This window comes from Mucor mucedo, assembly GCF_025094135.1.
Source record: "Mucor mucedo strain NRRL 3635 chromosome Unknown EV154scaffold_17, whole genome shotgun sequence".
NCBI classification, from domain to species: domain Eukaryota; kingdom Fungi; phylum Mucoromycota; class Mucoromycetes; order Mucorales; family Mucoraceae; genus Mucor; species Mucor mucedo.
The window spans coordinates 130,776-148,119 of NW_026252301.1; the positions used below are offsets into that span (position 1 = coordinate 130,776).

General features: G+C 36.1%; 9 protein-coding genes across 9 annotated transcripts; 7 read left to right on the plus strand and 2 right to left on the minus strand.

Annotated features, from left to right (window-relative positions):
• Positions 1 to 214: 214 nt before the first annotated feature.
• EV154DRAFT_536608 (transcription factor TFIIH complex subunit Tfb2) lies at positions 215 to 2,179 on the plus strand (the record flags this gene model as incomplete). The annotated part of the gene is made up of 11 exons (XM_051604151.1): positions 215 to 324; positions 390 to 494; positions 550 to 666; positions 723 to 914; positions 970 to 1,147; positions 1,203 to 1,286; positions 1,337 to 1,532; positions 1,590 to 1,768; positions 1,824 to 1,902; positions 1,953 to 2,073; positions 2,128 to 2,179. The coding sequence occupies 11 exons, from the start codon at positions 215 to 217 to the stop codon at positions 2,177 to 2,179; spliced, it is 1,413 nt and encodes a 470-aa protein (XP_051460806.1).
• Positions 2,180 to 3,399: 1,220 nt separating this feature from the next.
• On the plus strand, positions 3,400 to 4,560 carry EV154DRAFT_560345 (uncharacterized protein; the record flags this gene model as incomplete). The annotated part of the gene is made up of 3 exons (XM_051605602.1): positions 3,400 to 4,082; positions 4,136 to 4,346; positions 4,447 to 4,560. 3 exons carry the CDS (start codon positions 3,400 to 3,402, stop codon positions 4,558 to 4,560), a joined length of 1,008 nt encoding a protein of 335 aa, XP_051460807.1.
• EV154DRAFT_89489 (uncharacterized protein) lies at positions 4,512 to 5,367 on the plus strand. The gene has a single exon (XM_051607827.1). It carries the CDS (start codon positions 4,725 to 4,727, stop codon positions 5,037 to 5,039), a length of 315 nt encoding a protein of 104 aa, XP_051460808.1. The 5' UTR covers positions 4,512 to 4,724; the 3' UTR covers positions 5,040 to 5,367.
• EV154DRAFT_560347 (DUF1748-domain-containing protein) lies at positions 5,191 to 5,456 on the minus strand (the record flags this gene model as incomplete). Its single annotated transcript, XM_051605603.1, has 2 exons — positions 5,191 to 5,323; positions 5,371 to 5,456. The coding sequence occupies 2 exons, from the start codon at positions 5,454 to 5,456 to the stop codon at positions 5,191 to 5,193; spliced, it is 219 nt and encodes a 72-aa protein (XP_051460809.1).
• On the plus strand, positions 5,368 to 6,252 carry EV154DRAFT_89418 (uncharacterized protein). Its single transcript, XM_051607826.1, has one exon. The coding sequence runs from the start codon at positions 5,695 to 5,697 to the stop codon at positions 6,058 to 6,060; it is 366 nt and encodes a 121-aa protein (XP_051460810.1). The 5' UTR covers positions 5,368 to 5,694; the 3' UTR covers positions 6,061 to 6,252.
• On the plus strand, positions 6,146 to 7,637 carry EV154DRAFT_89515 (uncharacterized protein). The gene is made up of 7 exons (XM_051607828.1): positions 6,146 to 6,316; positions 6,397 to 6,517; positions 6,574 to 6,784; positions 6,833 to 6,899; positions 6,957 to 7,136; positions 7,198 to 7,315; positions 7,375 to 7,637. Exons 1-7 carry the CDS (start codon positions 6,230 to 6,232, stop codon positions 7,518 to 7,520), a joined length of 930 nt encoding a protein of 309 aa, XP_051460811.1. The 5' UTR covers positions 6,146 to 6,229; the 3' UTR covers positions 7,521 to 7,637.
• A 15-nt stretch (positions 7,638 to 7,652) lies between these two features.
• On the plus strand, positions 7,653 to 9,274 carry EV154DRAFT_498598 (glycoside hydrolase). Its single transcript, XM_051600375.1, has 6 exons — positions 7,653 to 7,948; positions 8,006 to 8,057; positions 8,113 to 8,234; positions 8,297 to 8,336; positions 8,390 to 8,582; positions 8,631 to 9,274. Exons 1-6 carry the CDS (start codon positions 7,672 to 7,674, stop codon positions 9,198 to 9,200), a joined length of 1,254 nt encoding a protein of 417 aa, XP_051460812.1. The 5' UTR covers positions 7,653 to 7,671; the 3' UTR covers positions 9,201 to 9,274.
• Positions 9,275 to 9,481: 207 nt separating this feature from the next.
• On the minus strand, positions 9,482 to 12,036 carry EV154DRAFT_549098 (trehalase-domain-containing protein; the record flags this gene model as incomplete). Its single annotated transcript, XM_051604849.1, has 3 exons — positions 9,482 to 11,738; positions 11,793 to 11,865; positions 11,932 to 12,036. The coding sequence occupies 3 exons, from the start codon at positions 12,034 to 12,036 to the stop codon at positions 9,487 to 9,489; spliced, it is 2,430 nt and encodes an 809-aa protein (XP_051460813.1). The 3' UTR covers positions 9,482 to 9,486.
• A 3,312-nt stretch (positions 12,037 to 15,348) lies between these two features.
• Positions 15,349 to 17,121, plus strand: EV154DRAFT_498605 (CRAL-TRIO domain-containing protein). Its single transcript, XM_051600376.1, has 3 exons — positions 15,349 to 15,989; positions 16,048 to 16,207; positions 16,348 to 17,121. The coding sequence occupies exons 1-3, from the start codon at positions 15,397 to 15,399 to the stop codon at positions 16,924 to 16,926; spliced, it is 1,332 nt and encodes a 443-aa protein (XP_051460814.1). The 5' UTR covers positions 15,349 to 15,396; the 3' UTR covers positions 16,927 to 17,121.
• The last annotated feature ends 223 nt before the right edge of the window (positions 17,122 to 17,344 follow it).

A 17,344-nucleotide genomic window follows, 5' to 3' on the forward strand; every position in this document is an offset into this window, starting at 1 on the left:
TGGGAAATTGTATTACAACTAGACGTCAATATGATGATCTGTTGATGGTTATTGTTTCAGTGCTATGTTGGAAGAGAGTCAACTAAAGCTTAATTTGACGTAAACGCTTGAGTCTGAACGCAGAAGAAAAAGTGACTGCGCCCACATTTTGCTTTACATCTCCTTCGCTATTGAGATTATTATCTTCTTTGTACCTCAACCACCGCTTTTTACAATGTCTGTTGATAATTTCAAAACAAACATCTATGAATATCTGGAAACCCTACCAACATTCACTTTTATGCGTTTGTTTGAAAAGCCAGCGACCTGTCTAGCGATTTTTAGGTAGTGACAAAAAGAACAACATAACAGTGGAATCTAAAAGTTTTTTTCTTCTTCTTTTCAAAAAGGTTGCTGCCAAGCTTAGGCAGACAGATAGTTATGTCTTTGTTGTATGTTGAGATGCCCATGCCGATAAATGATCTTAATGCTTGGGTGAATAAGGATGGACAAAAGTATGTTTTAATCGGCCAAAAAACAAAGGCGCGTTTGTTAATCTTTCTTTTGTAGAAAATTGGTTGAATCCTTGCAAAAACTTTCAAGGCTTCGAATTCTCGAGCAAAAAGAACAATTGTTGGTGATGAATGATACTTTCAGGCGTGAATTCCAAAATGCGCTGACTGGAGGGTAATATTACAAAGAAGTGTCAATTTTTTTTTAAATTTAACATCAAAATTTATTAGTGGTATGCAACAATCATTTGGATTACCTTGTTCGGCACCAGATAAACACGCGGTAGATATTGGTTATTTGGATCATTATGCGACTACACAATGGGAAGCCATTCTTCATTACATGGTTGGTACTTCACTCACGAAAAAGCCTAGCCGAGGTGTATTAAATCTTTTGGAAAGAAGTAAACTTATGCAAAGCAGGTAGAAGAAGAGAATCAGTCATGATTGGGAAGGAGTGACTGAGACATTATTTTAGTAGCGAGTCAGGACAATTACAGATCACAAATAAGGGGTTTCAATTTCTCCTTCAAGATGTCAACACACAAGTATGGGCATTTTTATTACAATATTTGGATATGGCTGAAGTTTTGCAAATGGATCTTGTAGAAGTTTTGAATTTTCTTTTCCAGCTTGGATCATTGGAATTGGGAGAGGTAAAATTGTTAGCAGAGAAAAAGAACTAGAAAAATCCTCTAATGCAAATATTAGAATTATTCCGTCGAAACATTAACACAAACCCAACTTCAAATGTTAGAAGATTTACGTGATTACGGCATCGTATACCAAAGAAAGGTAAATTTATAATTGGTTAAAGCGTCATAAATTGCTCACCTGCATATTAGAAAGTATCCAAGAGATACTACCCCACTAGATTAGCCACCACATTGACCTCAGGAAATGCAGCACTTGCAGGCGTTGTTCTCAAACATGGCAATGCTGCAGAAGAGCCTCGTAAAGAAGTGGCCGTTACCGATGTAGGACAAGTAGATCAGGGATTTGTTATTTTAGAAACCAATTACAAACTTTATGCATATACGGGTAAACATTTGTACATTGATGACAGCATAATGCAATATCTAATACAAATACACTTAGATTCACCACTTCAAATTGCAGTATTAAATCTATTTGTGCAACTTCAATCACGATTTAGAAATATGGTAACGGGTGTCATTACAAGAGATAGTATCCGAAATGCTTTAATAAAGGGAATTACGGCTGAACAGATTATTTATTATATGCAATCACATGCCCATTCCCAGATGCGAAAAAAGGTAATATTGACAATGCAAGGGACGACAAAAAAAATGAGACTAAACCTGTTCCTAGATACCTATTCTACCCTTGACTGTCGTAGATCAAATCAGATTATGGGAAATGGAAAGAAATCGTTTAAAACCAACTGCATGTAAGATAGTAAACTTTGTGCGTGTATGCTTTATTAACATTATGTCATAGCTTATCTATATCACGAGTTCAATGTGCAAGCAGACTTTGACGCTGCTGAAAAATATGCAAAAGATTTGGGTGTTTGTTTGTGGTCTAGTTCAACCAAACGTACTATGGTCATCTCCGAAGCGTAAGTTTTGATCTTGAAATGTCAACATTGATATTAATTTTAAATTTTTATTAGCGGTCATGATAATGTGAAAGGATTTGTCAAGCGAAGACTACTTAGAAACTAATTTGAACCTTTGGGTTATCTTTTTTATTGATGGTAAATTCACCCATAGTCAATTGTAAATATATTAAAAATAATCTGGATTTCAAACTACCGGTTTAATAAAAAATAAAAAATAAAGGGAATCATTTTAAAATAGATGTAAACTGACTACAAGGTGTCGATAGGGAGAAAACACTCTTTCCTTATCTTTGCTAGAAGTAGCGTTCCAGACAAAGCGGTAGAGTTGGTTGATTTTGAAGAGCCGGTGGCTTATGTGTAGACACGGCTATAACAGTTTAGGCTATTTGAAAATGACACAATGTCATAGTTTAGTGTTAAATTAAGGGCTACAAGGGATTTTGATGGCAGATGAGTTTTTACCAAAATAATCTGCTGAATTACAACAAAAGTTCTATTGTCTTAGGACTGGGCAGATCAGACGTTCCTATCCCTCTGATAGAATAGGTAAGACGTTGCTATGTGAATCTTTTTTCGCGGCAAGGTATGCCTTTGTATTCACAGGATGAACTAATAATGATAATAAAGCTACATTCCCGTACTATTCCTTTCATGTGTATCGATTTGTTTGGAAGTGTAACATGATTATGAGGGCTGTTGGGCACAAAGTATCTCCGCCCGGAATAACCCTGGACCCAAGGTGAGAGTTCGGGAAATGTAAATGTGTGTTCAGGTAGGGCTGATATAAGCTTTGGGTGATAACACGATGACACTTGGTGGGAACGGCGGATAAAAAAGGGAAAATGTTGCCATAGATACTAGTGTGAATACCTTGTATAAACTAGGCTTTATTATCCCTTTCCATGTGAGGCGGAGAATTGTAAACAAATTGTCCTGAACGTATTTAAAGTGTTCCAAATAGGCATTAGTTCCTTGTAAGAGGGGTACACAAAAAAAAAGAAATTGTGGGGTAGCATGCGGTAAAATGGTAATTTTCGGCACAGATTGGGTATGTAAAGACTCTGGTTAAATGTCCGTTACAACAATAGTTCTTCCAATCTTGTGAAAATCAAAAAAAAAACTAGCAAAAACCTGCTTAAATTGAAATATTGGGAAGGGGAAATAAATAATGGGACCAGTTTCCCGCTTTACAAAAAGATTTACTGGACCAGTCGTTTAAAGTCCTGGGAAATGTTTGACATCCTCCCAGATTTGGACTTCCGCGTATTTTTTTATAAAATAGTAACCGTGTGCTCTATTTTCTCCTTTTCTTTTGTTATACACATGGACATAGAAACAATCACTTCACCGAAAACGTATCGTAAAAGCTATTTGAATGTTTGTCCTTCCGATGAAGCAGGACTTTTAAAATACTCTTCTACGACTTCAGCCCCACGATTAACGACTAAAGTAGCTGTCAAAGCGGTCCCATCCTCAATGATGCACATCAGTAATAGCTCACCAAAATCCCACCAAGAAACTGATCTGCAGTCAGTTGTTTCGAAATATCATGCAAACCCAGAGTTATTAAAACTCATTTTGGCTAGTAAAGTGGAAGAGGATAAGCGTAGAACCGAAGAAGCTAAATTAAAAGCAAAAGAAATCGATTTATATTTTCAACAACAACAAGAAAAAGACGAAACCAATCGGAAAAGCCTAATATATCCCAAAGAGCCGCAAGAAGAGCGACGTAGACGGTCTTCTTGCAGTAGTACCAGCAGTAACGGTAGTACGGCTAATACAACAGGTGCGGTTGATTCGATTCACCGAAGAATCGCGCCTTATTCAATCCCAAGGCCAATTGCTGTTAGTGATAATAGCCATCGTCGTCATTCATCCATCTCCACTGCATTAGTGTCTATCAATAGATTATCAATTAATAATAGTAACAATAATAAAAACCAGCAAAAAATAGCTATAGCCTCATCAGCGCCTTCACCGTCATCACAATATTTGTATCCTCCAAGGTAAGAGAGAAGGATAAATAGAGATAGAAAACTTGTGCTCACATGACCCGTAGTAATGGTATCCGTATATCACCAGATACCAAAATTACACCACCCGTCATAAAGGCATCGCGTAGAAGACGATCAATGCAGGCTATCACAAAAATCGTCGAAACAGTCGAGTACCCGTACGATGACGGGCATTTTTGGAAGAACAATGGTAATACAGTACAAAAGAAGACTGGGTGCAAGAGCGTCTACTACAAGTGCGCAAATAGCTGCAAGGTAAAACTCGGATGAATTCGGATACCGTCCTTTTCCGAACACATATGAAATTCATGCTTTTTTTTTACCCTCAACTAACCAGTTTTAAACAAAAATTTAGGGATGCCCTGTCAACAAGACAGTTGTAGAACAATTGAATGGGAGTTACATGATTAAATATAGAGGTGATCATGTTGCTGAATGTTCCCAAGTTGAACATATTAGAGATTTGTAAATAATAATAAAAATGTCCTTTTTTTGTATGAATACCCCCAAAAAAGAAAACATCGTTCGTTTTATTGTATGATTACTAAATGCAGGAGATATAAAGAGAGCTAAAAAAAAAAAAATTAGACAGAAGCATAATTCATCCTTTCTTTCTTTCTTCAACTATACACTATGACTTTATCTTTTGCTCTTCCAAGATTCTCTGGCTCTACTTTAGAGCCTTCATCAGAACCAATTATGCTTTATGAATCCAAATACTATGAAAAGGGAGCGGGAAGAGCAATGCATATAAAGATTATCCCTACAAGACCAACATTACCATTACAACGTGATTACAAGCCACCACATATCATTATTCCAGTATACAAGTTTAATGAGGTGTATCTTGATCATCATGAAGACCTTTCAGCTTGGTCTTGTGAAGAAGGCAATGATTCATCCATGCTTTGGGATCCATTATCTGTCCATAGTAACACATCTTTGTAAATACCGCCGGAATAACTGTATATATTTTTTTTCACACGTTCATTCCCATCATACACTCTCTTTTTTTTTTTTTGCTCTTTTATCTGTGTGTACAACGGAGGGAAAATATTTATATATAAAATTTTTTATCTATCACTACTTGTTTCTTGTTTTAATTTTTGCGTTCGAAATAAGGTGAATTATTCATGAAAACTACGCCAGAATCGACAACCCATTCACCAACACTGAGATATTTATCAGCATATTTACGGATTTCGTCGTTTTCTATTTGACTTGTGGCAGGTCTAAACAACAGTTAACGCGAGAACAACCTGTTTCATAACAAACTTACTGTAAACCTGAATTTCTTTTGATGCCGGCAAGCACAGCTGAAATGAGAACAGCATCTGCTGTGAAATGAAATAAGCGACCCCACATTTGTAATAGCAAAAAAAAAAGTAAAAAGGTTGGAATTCTCCTTTTCACTCGTAAGACATATATATCATGAACGCGTGACTGTCGCTCCTACACTCTGGTTCGATTCTAATGTAACCCAATGGCATCAGTTGTAAAAAAAAGATGAAATGTCATTATACACTACAATAAGTGATGTGAATAGTTCAATTATGAATAATGTATTTCCTTCCTTTTCTTTTCCTTTGTGTTCTTTTATATAATGCAGACTGATAACAACCATCGTAGAATGTCCCTAACAATGCTTCTTGTATCTGAAGAACCTTCCAAGCCAAACAATAATGAACCAATAACCAAAAGTGTCAAAGATCGAAGAATAAGAAACAAGACAGCTTCTGCCAAATACAGAGCAAAAAAGACCAGCCAGTACAGAGAGATGCAAAAGACTATACAGGATCTGCTACAACAGAATACGCTTTTGCGCAAAAAGTTAGAACAATACCAAGAAGATATCCCTGTTTCCTGTTCAGGTGCTAATAGTAGCCAAGCAACCGATCATTTACTGCCCACGTTTAAATACGGTGACGAACTTGTTGCATATTCTAGCACTGATAAATTTGATACTTAGCTCGGTTCATTAGCCCGGCATTAATAATTATTTAAATAAAATGTATACCATCCGAGCTTACACTTCTTATGCAGCGAATCACTATGGCCCGGTGGCTTTTTTTTAGACACAGCATTACAAAAATATTTCTTTTTTGCTTTTTATTTTTGTTTGTTAAACTAATATTCAAATGGCTTTCAAAAAGAGGGAACAAGTAATGCAATCCGATTCAGAAGAAGAAGGTCATCGCTATGACAGCGAGGAGGAAGAACACAGCGTAAAAAAAAGAAAACTTCAACTGCACCTTGCACGATACGTTATTTATCTTTTTTTTTTTTTTTTTTTTTGAAATATTAGGAAAATGAATCAGGATCAGAAGAGGAAGAGAGTGGCGAAGAGGAAGAGGAAGAGGAAGAATCTGAAGAGGAGGAGGAAGACAAGGAAGCTAAAGCAACCCAATTAGCTAATCTTAAAAGAGGTACAGCTTAAAACCTTGAGTAGATCTACGTGGAAACTAAGTCATAATAATTATAGATCTCGCTCACGTCTCTTTCGAACAACTTGCCGAAATTAAAGGAAAGATGGGCATGAAGGAATTCAGCAATGACAAAGTAGTGAAAAAGAAGTCAACAACAGTATCCAAGGAACAAATTTTAAAAGACCTCAAAGGTGCTGCAGTCAAATTAAAAAAGAACGATAGAGTTAAACGTACAAAGGCAGATATGAAGAGAGAGAGCAAACACATGTAAGTTTTAATAGGCGTGTCCGAGATAATTACTGATGATCGAATTAGGCCAATGGAGGTATCATCCAAGCGCGCTGTGGGTCGTTTCAGAGATGTCGTTCAATTACCAGCAGAGGTAAATATTGACGAATTACCAAATTGAGTTTGTTTGTTGATTAACGTGCTCTTGTAGAAACGTCGTGATCCAAGATTCGATAAACTTTCTGGTCAATTGAACCAAGACTTGTTTGAGAAATCATATGACTTTTTGAATGACTATAAAAAATCTGAAATGGACATGTTAAAGGAATCGATAAAAAAGGAACAAGATCCTGATGCACAAGAACATATGAAGGGTTTATTGATGAAAATGGTAACACAAACTACTCTAATTTTTTAAAAAAAAAAAAAAAATCATGCTAATTATATTACAGGTGTCTGCTGAAAGATTTGAGCAAGAGAAAAAGAGAAAGCAGGAACTTTTACGCGAGAGAAAGAAGCAGGAATCTGAATTGGTCAAACAAGGAAAAACTCCCTATTTCTTGAAGAAATGTAACTAATTTAATCACATCACTTTATCCCAACACTAACACATTACAATTTTATTATAGCCGAGAAGCGCAAGCTTGATCTGATTGATAGATACCAAAAGATGGGTAAAAAGACTGTTGATCGTATCTTAGAGAAGCGTCGTAAGAGAAACACAACAAAGGACAGAAAGCATTTACCTTTCAACAGAAGATCAGCTGCAGACTAACTTTGCGGTACACATCCATTTATTAGTTTGTACAAAAATGGCTATTCTCTTTTATTCCAATTTAGATGTAAATGAGATAAAAAAAATATATAAAAGACAGCTCAATTGTTCAAATAAACTTTTTTTATCATTAAAATTACTAAACAATAAAATGCATGGTCGAACAATGATTAGCATTTTTGTGACACTCTGTACATTGCTTATGTGTTCCGCCTCTGCATCTACTGTCTCTTTCGCAAATACTCCAGCAAAGAAGACTGACAGCGCTTCCGATATATACGGAAAACATAGGTTAATCTCTTACGTTGTTGACTGGGAAATTCCTGAGACTATTAAGTGGGATCAAATGGATCATATTGCATATGCTTTTGCCGAACCAAATGAAAGCGGGGAACTTAAATCTTATACTGATAGTAATCTGGAATCACGTAAGTTGTACATACAATAGGCAGTTACAGAGATGTAAATTAACAAATATAATCTAGTTGTTACCGAGGCTCATAAGAACAAAGTCGGTGTCAGTATCAGTGTTGGAGGGTAAATAGATCTACCGTTAGTAATATGATACAGTGTCTAATACTAGTTCCTATAGATGGAGCGGCTCGAAATATTTTAGTTTATTAGTTTCCTCAGATAGTAAAATTAAAATCCTCGTTAACAATATTATGTCTATGGTTGAAAAGTTTGATCTTGATGGCGTCAACCTTGATTGGGGTAACATGAAAATAATCGATATGTCGCACCAAAATTTAAAATCACTAAAATTTAATACATAGAATACCCTAATGATCCTAATGGTGTTTCTTGTAACATAAAGTAAGAACATTTAATATAAAAAGTATTGGCATCTGCTAACTACTTTTATATAGGAACCCCAAAGATACAGCGAACTACCTTGTTTTTGTTACTGCTTTACGTAAAGCCTTAGATGACAAATACACCAACGTCCATAAATTGCTTACTCTTGCTGTTGGAACTAACCCGTTCAACGATGAAAAGCAGACTCCCATTAAGTCTCTTGAAAGTGGCTGGGCCAAAGCTGTTGATTCATTCTATCTTATGGTAAGTACAAGTTACGCAAAACAATATCAGCAACTAAATTAGTTATAGACATATGATATTAGCGGATCATGGATGAAGCAAGCTGGGCCTAATGCTCCGTTAAATAAAGCCGGGTCTGAAAAATATGACTCTAGTGTTGTTCAATCAGTTCAAGCATGGAAAAGCGCAGGTATACCTAGCAAACAGCTGGTGGTCGGCATACCATTTTACGGAGCTTCTCTTAAAACTAGTCGAGCGATTAACTCTGCTTCTGGTCTTTACGTCAAGCTGGCTAGTCCCAGTGCCATTAAGGGTGATCAATATGATGAATTGAGTGCCGATGCCTGCTCTGGAGCCAAGAAAAGTTACTCGGGATCATTCCAATGGAGATCTATTGTTTCTGCAGGTATTTTGGATAACAAAAACGGATGGAAAAACTATTGGGATAAGGTGTCCACTACACCTTATGCTTTCCTTGCTAAAGAAAAGAAGTTTCTTTCATTTGATGACCCCAAATCTCTTAAAACTAAGGTTGATTATATCAACCAGCAGAATCTGGGTGGAGCTATGATTTGGTCACTTGAAATGGATGATTCGAAGAACTCACTGTTAGCTTCTATTCAGAAAGTTAGAAAGTAAAAAAAAAAAAACGTTGTGAAACGTTAGTTACATGGCTGGTCCTATACTAATAAAAACTCACCTGTGTATTACTACCATTAACAAGAGACCCATACCCTATATTATAAAATCCGTATATTCACGTGTAGATGCTAATATTGTGTGATAATTTGGTTAAGTTAGTTTATGACAGAGAAAGTTAGCATTTTTAAAGTATTACACAACTTATTTCACAGATTATATATCATTTTAAATTCATTTACAGATTGAGCTTTATTATTATGTACAAATGTATTGATGAGGGTCCTTAGAAATTAGAAGATGGCACTTCAAGAGTATCACCAAAATGGGGTTTCTCCTTCTCGTCCTCCTCATTAGGAATGGGCAAAAGTTCAGCGTCGTCCTTTCTGATATCTTCTTCGGGTACAAATAGTTGATCTAAAATATCAGGAGACTTGGGGGCATTGGATTGTCTGAGAATATCCTCTGTGTTGATCGTAGTGATAAATGCATTATCGCCACTGTTACGAGTAATGTGTCGTGCGGCAATGGTTGACTTACGGCGACGAACCATAGCCTCATGCTGTTCATGGGCAGATAATTTGGAGTTTTCATGTTCAATCATCTTCTTGAACAACAAATCCGGATCTGTACATGTGCCCAGGGCTCTTCGTGAACGAACGGATAGATACCCGAGGCCTACTTGATAAGAAGCATTCATCCATCCGAAACCTTCCCTAGGAACAAACTTAAAATCGATACCCACGTTACCGTATTCAACTTGAACTTGATGGGATAAATTGACCACATCAAACTTTTCAGGGACTACACCATTAAAATCAACGAACGCCTTTGTAATTGTGTACAAGAAACGGTAAGCCAAACGACTAGCTATATCAGACATTCCGTAATTTTCGAATGCTTGCCAAGCCATAATTTGATGAGGGGCCCAACCAAAAGGGAAATCCCATTGACGATTAGGACGATCGATGGTAATGTGACCACGAGATCTTTCAGTGCCGGATACCAGACCACCCTTCACTTCGAACTTGTAAAGACTCTTGGCCAACTTGTTAGCTTGATCAGAAGAAGCACAACCAGCCCACATCATCCAGTACGCAGTTGCACTCTCATAAGTAGTCATCTCCTCCTTAACAGTATCATAATCAAAATAAAGGTCCTCCTCTTCATTCCACAAGTACTTGTTTATCCTCTCTCTCCTTTTACTTGCACGCTCGGACCACTCCTCAGCAGATTGCTTGTTTCCGTCAAAATCTTCCAAATCATCATCCAAGAAATCTCTGATGCAATCAGCCATATCTGTTTCATACTTGTAAAGCAAAGCATTTAAATCCACAGTAGCAAGGTTGGCGCAAACTCCTTCAAATCTATATGTTGTGTCGTGACCAGATTCTCTAACAGCACGATCGTGTAAAAAGTATTCATCTAATTCAGGTTCTATGATTTCACCGGCGTTATATTTGTCATCGAATTCGGGAATAGTCAAGCCTCTTCTTTTTGCAAACTTGCTAATAACATGATCAAAATGGGATGCCTCGGTTTCAGGTGGTATACCTAGTCCTTCAGGTCGGTATCGAGATAGCATGGTCTTCTTATCAAGTCTTGGTTCGGCCATCCAGATGGTATGGTATTCTTTGATAGCGGATTTCAAAATTTCCCTCAGCCATTCTTTGTTTTCCTCTTCTTTTGAGGAATCTAGTTTTTCATAAATCTTGATAGCCATGTCAGTCAAGAATGGAGGTTGTGAACGAGATAGATAATAGGATCTATTGGCATTGAGGATCTTTCCATAGTGTTTGATTTCATACGCAAAGTTTTCGACCATACCACGAGCAAGTTCTAATCTATCATCAGCCAAAAGACCCAAAGTTTCAAAGTAGGAGTCCCAACCATACATTTCATTGAAGCGGCCACCAGGAACAACGAACGGAACACCTTTAAAGGTATCATTACCATTTTTATCCTTAACTTTTTTCATCTCCAAGGCCAGAATACCGGGCTTGTCGTTGATACTCTTGACGTATTCCGGGGTGATATCTTTAGGTAAATATTGAACATCCAAATTCAAGTGGCTTTTCTCTTCAGATACGCGTTTATAATAATCGTAAATTTCAGGCAAGTCGTACGGAATATAAATTCTGGGAGCGATATCTTTAGACCGGTTTTTAGGGTCGGAGCAAATAGCCTCTAATCCTTCGCCATCAATGCACCGAGTTAGACCATCCCAAAAAAGATGACGTATCATTTTAGATAAGCGATTGACAGGATCTTCGTTTAATCTTTCCTCATCCAGTACAACATACTTACGACCGAAATCTTTTGCTAACGCAAGTTCTTGTAATAAATTGGAAAGCATATAATTTCCACGGATTTGGAACCGTTTATAACCACCCGAGTCTGCGGTACCGAGAGATAAAGTTTTAGGGCCAAGATCATTAATTGTAATTTGGAAATCACCGTTTGTGTCTTCTTGTTCTAGTATATGAGCTAATGTAGTTTCAACATCAACTAAAAACCTTCGGTTTTTGCCTTTGTCCTCTATTAAACTTGTAAGTCTTATGTTTTTTTGGTACTAGAAAATATACTATTTACCATAAGATGCGCGTCTTTGAATTGTGCCGTTGTTTAAACCTGCATTACCACGGGAACTAATCGATCCACTTCTCTATTTTTCATAAAAGTACATGTCAATATAAATCATAGGAAGTAGTGAATTAATTTAAGATATTACTGTGGTATGTGTTCTTGTAATTGGACCGGAAGCATTTCTTCCGGAAGTATAATAAGTTGCAGCAGGAGCAGTAGGGTCAATACTTTCCCTTCTTTTATCGATCATATTTTTTTAGTAAAATTAACTAGAAAAAAGAAACGAGCAAGATAAGAAGTATAGGTTTGATTTATACCCTAGTTTTCAATTCCTTGGCCGCCAAAGCGACCTATCATCAACAGGTCTTGCATAATGATTTGTAGGATTAGGCATAAAATATTGAAACCCCGCTTCGGCCATCAACTCTAGCCTCTCAAATGACGAAGTTTCACTCTTTTTTTTTTTTTAATCGAACTACAGGATTTAGCCTAAAAAAGATTTACGTGTAAAATAACATTTATCAAGGGTCTAATACAACGAATGTCTATTTTCAATTAAATATTTACGAATACATTATCATCTATAATCACTACAGACAACTTTTACAATTATTGTGCTGGACACAATTTTAACATCGCTAATTTTATATCTGCACCTTTTCTATGCGTGCTTTCTTAAGGGCTTACACGATTTAAAACCCGGGAAAAAGTATCAATGATCAAATGGATTACCACTACGGTGGATAGTCCGAAATTTTGACACGACAAGGAAAGGTTCCTTTTCACGCAACAATTCGCTAAATAGCCACTAATATACAAACATGGCCCAGGCATATATTGAAAGAGCATGCATTTTTCACGTCTGCCGCAAAATGTCTCATAACTTTGAGGATATGATGCGAAATTGTCTACGGTTCTTATTGATTGTTCACGGTATTCTTCATGATGGTTCTCAAATCACTCGCTGACAATCTTTAAATGGAGGGCCTTACAAAAGTATTATTTCAAGTCTTAGTGGAAGGCACTAATCTACATTAAAAAAAAGCTAGATATTCGTAATAGACAACACAGAAATTTTTAAAGTATACTACGATGAGGTCATATTTGGATAATATACCCTAAGGGGATCTTTTATTAATTTTGTTGTTTTAGTATACGTCAATAGGCAAATAGGAGATGTACACATCCTCCTCTTTTATTTATTTTCTATTTTTTATAATAAAAGGACATTTGGTCATTAAAATTAATTTCCTTCATTTAAAGTGATATCCAAAATTCAAGCTTAGGCATTTTTTGAGTCGTTGTTGCTAGATTCTGCTACGCCAAGTAGTTCAGGCTTCTAATTGTGATCATAGGCGTTTCACGGAGATCGATTTTGGTAGTTGCCCTATAATTCTTCAATTTAAACGCATTTTATCTTTGACACGTAATTATCTTAAAGATCTAATCACTTACGTAAAAATTACTGCACTTTTGACGCGGACCATAAAGCTAGATGATATCAAGTTTAGATTCCGCTCTGTATTATGGATTTTTGTTTTTGCTTTATTTTTTCCCATCTTCAATTATGTGTATGCTAACCGTATTGCACCTGGTTTTATAGAACCAAAAACACTTTTGACTTTGTTCAATGAAAGCTGTTTTAAAAACGGTTTAATAAATCGTTACTAAATATGCAGTTTAGCAAAAGCATCACAACAAATATGTTTATTATTGTTAAACATTTATAATAATAAAGAGTGATATGGTTGTATCAAACTTCCTGTTTTCACTTGACAACCCGATCGAACAGTTTTGTCAGTGTTTATGATCAAGATTAACCAGGTAAAGCTTTTAAGTAAAAACAGATTTAGAAAAATTGAACTGACAAAAAAAAATTGGGACAGAAATTGTCTTTTACTGGCGTAAGACAAAATTATTTCTGCTGTGACAGCAGATAGAAAATTCGGCTCTGTTTAAGGCTTTGGTTTTTATAATCCAACCATTTTTTTATTTTTAAAAAAAAAAAAAAAGTTCGCCACGCTTTATATCGATAGTTACATATATTTTATATATATGGCTGATTTATCATAGTAATGCGCATTACTGCCAGATTAAAATGTTTGGGGATTGTCAACAACGTCAATCATAAGTCCGCTGGTTCACATGCTTTTGTGTAATAAACAAAATTACAAAGTACACAATACCTGTGATCTTCTTACTGTGTGAACAAAATTAACAGGTACGTATTAGTCGCTAGATGAATCATTGATGTCCTTCTTTTTTTTCATTGCTTTGAACTATTATACGTCTGAACGATGAAAAATTAAATCCGGCCCACAAGAAGTCATCCATGAATGATCAATAGTGACGAGGTGGTTAGAGTTGTACACAGCACCTTTGGACTACACAATGGGTAAGACAATATTTTAATTACCCTTATATATACGGTTACATGCTATTAACAAGCCCTATTAAAGTCAAAAATAAAGAAATGTATACAATAAAAGTATAATTTGATTTAAACTGGGTTGCTTTAGGTACCGAAAAAAATAATATAATGAAGGAAGCAAGTATGTATGACCATAAGATATCTGCATTAAAGCCCTTTCACAGCGCATACCCATAAATTACTGCAAAATAATCTCTTTATTTGATGATTTCCGTTGTAAGAACGTTGCCGTTTCCGTTTCGGTTGCTTGTTCTTTTCTTTCTATCATTATATGAGCATGTGTTACCATGACGGATAGCACAAAAACGCTAATTTGACCTAAAAGCAATTATGAAGTTGTTGCTAAAAAATGGAAAGTACACTGTATTATTCTAGCTGAGACTAATTAGTCTTATTATATGCATGAACATAATACAAAGCCATCACAAGATATGTCGAATACTTTACACTATGCATGACTTATATACAGATGATATCAGTTCTTCGTTTTAAGAAATACACGCTTAGTTTCACTATTTTTATACAATTGTGTAAACTATATTTGTGGCCGCATTCAATTGACAGAAGATGCTCTAATTATCACAGCTTAAAAAAATGCTAAATCTAATTATTTTGCTACTATTATACCCCTTTCATATGACAATGAATTGAAAGTAGACCAATAAAATTAACTGTATCTTATTAAAGGATGCGTGAAGTAATTCCCACAGAATAATCAAATGATGACATTGTTTGTGGGAAAAGTTTGTATGAAAAGGCATAATATCCCTGAGGCACGTAAAATTATAAATACATACAAAATGTAATATAAAATCGAGCTGTAAATTTTAGTGAGATGTATAATTATTTTAGATATTTGACAAAATAAAAATATAGTATGTTAGTTTTGATTGCTTTGGTTTATGCCATGATATTGTTTATAAATTCATTGCTGCCAAATAAAAAAAAATGGCCGTGCGGGTGTATTACTTTTAAAGATTGAACCCTAATTCGGCAGGGAAATTTACCTCTCATCTTCAAAGTCCCTGATTTGTTGGTTTGTATTACACACGAGGGGACTTCTTTTTATTTACAAAGCCGTCATAGTTTTTAGTGGAGTCAAAACAATACTATAAATAAAAAGGTCTTTTCTTTTTTCTTATTTTATTTTTTTTATTTCAAAATCTTAAATTTCTTAACATGGCTCCTGTTGCTTCAACTACCCCTATCCCTACCGCTGCAGCCTTACCTGGCCATATCGGTAACCTGACTGTCAAGGAAAATGACACACTGAAGCAACTTTGGTCTCGTCTTTTCGAGCTTTTTAAGCAAAAAGGTACCGAATGGAAACCTGTCCAAGTAGAGGCGGCTCCTGTCAAGAAAGGATGGTTTGGAAAGAAGGAAGTCCCAGTGGAAAAGAACGATGTTTTTATTGGTGTCACTACTGATCCTCAATGGGCAACTTTACCCCTTGAGAAGGCATTGCCTTTGATTCCCGGTGCTGACCTCCACGCAACATTTTGGAATATGGTTGCTACTGATAACCCGGATGCTGTCTGTCTTCGTTTCTTGCGTGCTCGTAAGTGGGATTTAGATCTCGCTTATAACATGTTAGCTAATACCCTCCGTTGGAGAGTTACTATGCGTTTGGATGAAATCGTTGCTCTCGGTGAAAACGGTCTTCGTGATGAACTTAATAAACTCAAACCTGAATTAGGCGATAATTTTGTTACTCAACTTAATGCTGGTAAAGCTTATTTGGGTGGTCCTGATAGGGATGGTCGTGGTATCTGGTAAGGAAACAACATGAAACTTGTTAAAATACAAATATTGATTTTGCTTTATTTAAAGTTTTATCAACGTGAGCCTTCATAACAAAGACAATCAGCCTCTCGAAATTATCAAGCTCCTGACGATGTATATTATGGAAACTTCCCGTGTTGTAGTACATCAACCTGTCGAAGCCGCTTGTATTGTATTTAACATGGATGGATTTACTCTTAAAAATATGGTATGTGTGAGGGCCTTTTATTGTTTTCTTTTTCTTTTTTTTTTTGGGGTGGTGATCAAGGCACACAAAAATTTAAGATTGGTAGAATAGGTACAAGTGTAACATCGAATTTTTAACTTTATTTTTATCCTTTTTTTTAGGATTTCGATTTCGTGAAATTTTTGGTAACTTGCTTTGAAGCATACTACCCCGAAACCTTGGGCTCTTGTTTGATTCACAAAGCCCCTTGGGTTTTCTCCACCATTTGGAATTTGATTACTCCCCTTTTGGATCCTGTCGTTGCCACAAAAATTCACTTCACCAAAGACTGTGACGAATTAACAAACTATGTTTCAAAGGATTCTTTGCCAGGAAATATTACTGGTGAAGTAGGTAAAAAGACTAAAGATGAGGCTGTCGTTGTTGGCCCCGTCGCACCTGGTACTTTAACTAAGCCCACTTCCGCTGCTTTCCAAGCATATCAAGCTTCTATTACCGAATACCAAGCTAACACCCTTGAATGGGTCAAGACTAAAAGCGCAGAGGGCTCCAATGATACTGCTTATCGTCGTGAACTTGCTAGACAATATCGTATTGCTCGTATTAATGCTGAAGTAGATATTAGAGGCCCCACCAGTTATCAAGCCAAGGGTCTCGTCACTTTGGACAAGGAAGGTCGTCTGCTTCTTGACTATGGAAGTGACAACTGGGTTCCATTAGATATCACTGAATCTGTTTAAATTTCACTTTCTTTTTTTTTTCCTTTTCGCAGCAATGTTTGGCTGGTTTCTTCTAGAAAGGAAATACAGCCACCTTATTTTATTTTTAACCTCCTTCTATTATTAATTATCTACTATAATGACAGGTTTACCTACCTACACTTCATACCCTCTACTTTACAATAAAATTTACGTTTATTTAATTGATCCAGGTAATTTCAGTTGTGCCACAGTGTTACCGTCGTAATGAGCAATGTAGCAGAAGTTTAAGCAGACATATTTGGCTCAGCCAAAAAAAAAAAGGCTAACGGAACAAAATATTTAGAAATATGTCCCAGTGCATGAGTTTTAAATTTTTTATATCCTTTGAATAAAGCCACGACATCAAAAAGCCTAAAAAGGCTTCACGATCTGAAGTTTAACTCAAAATACATGTATG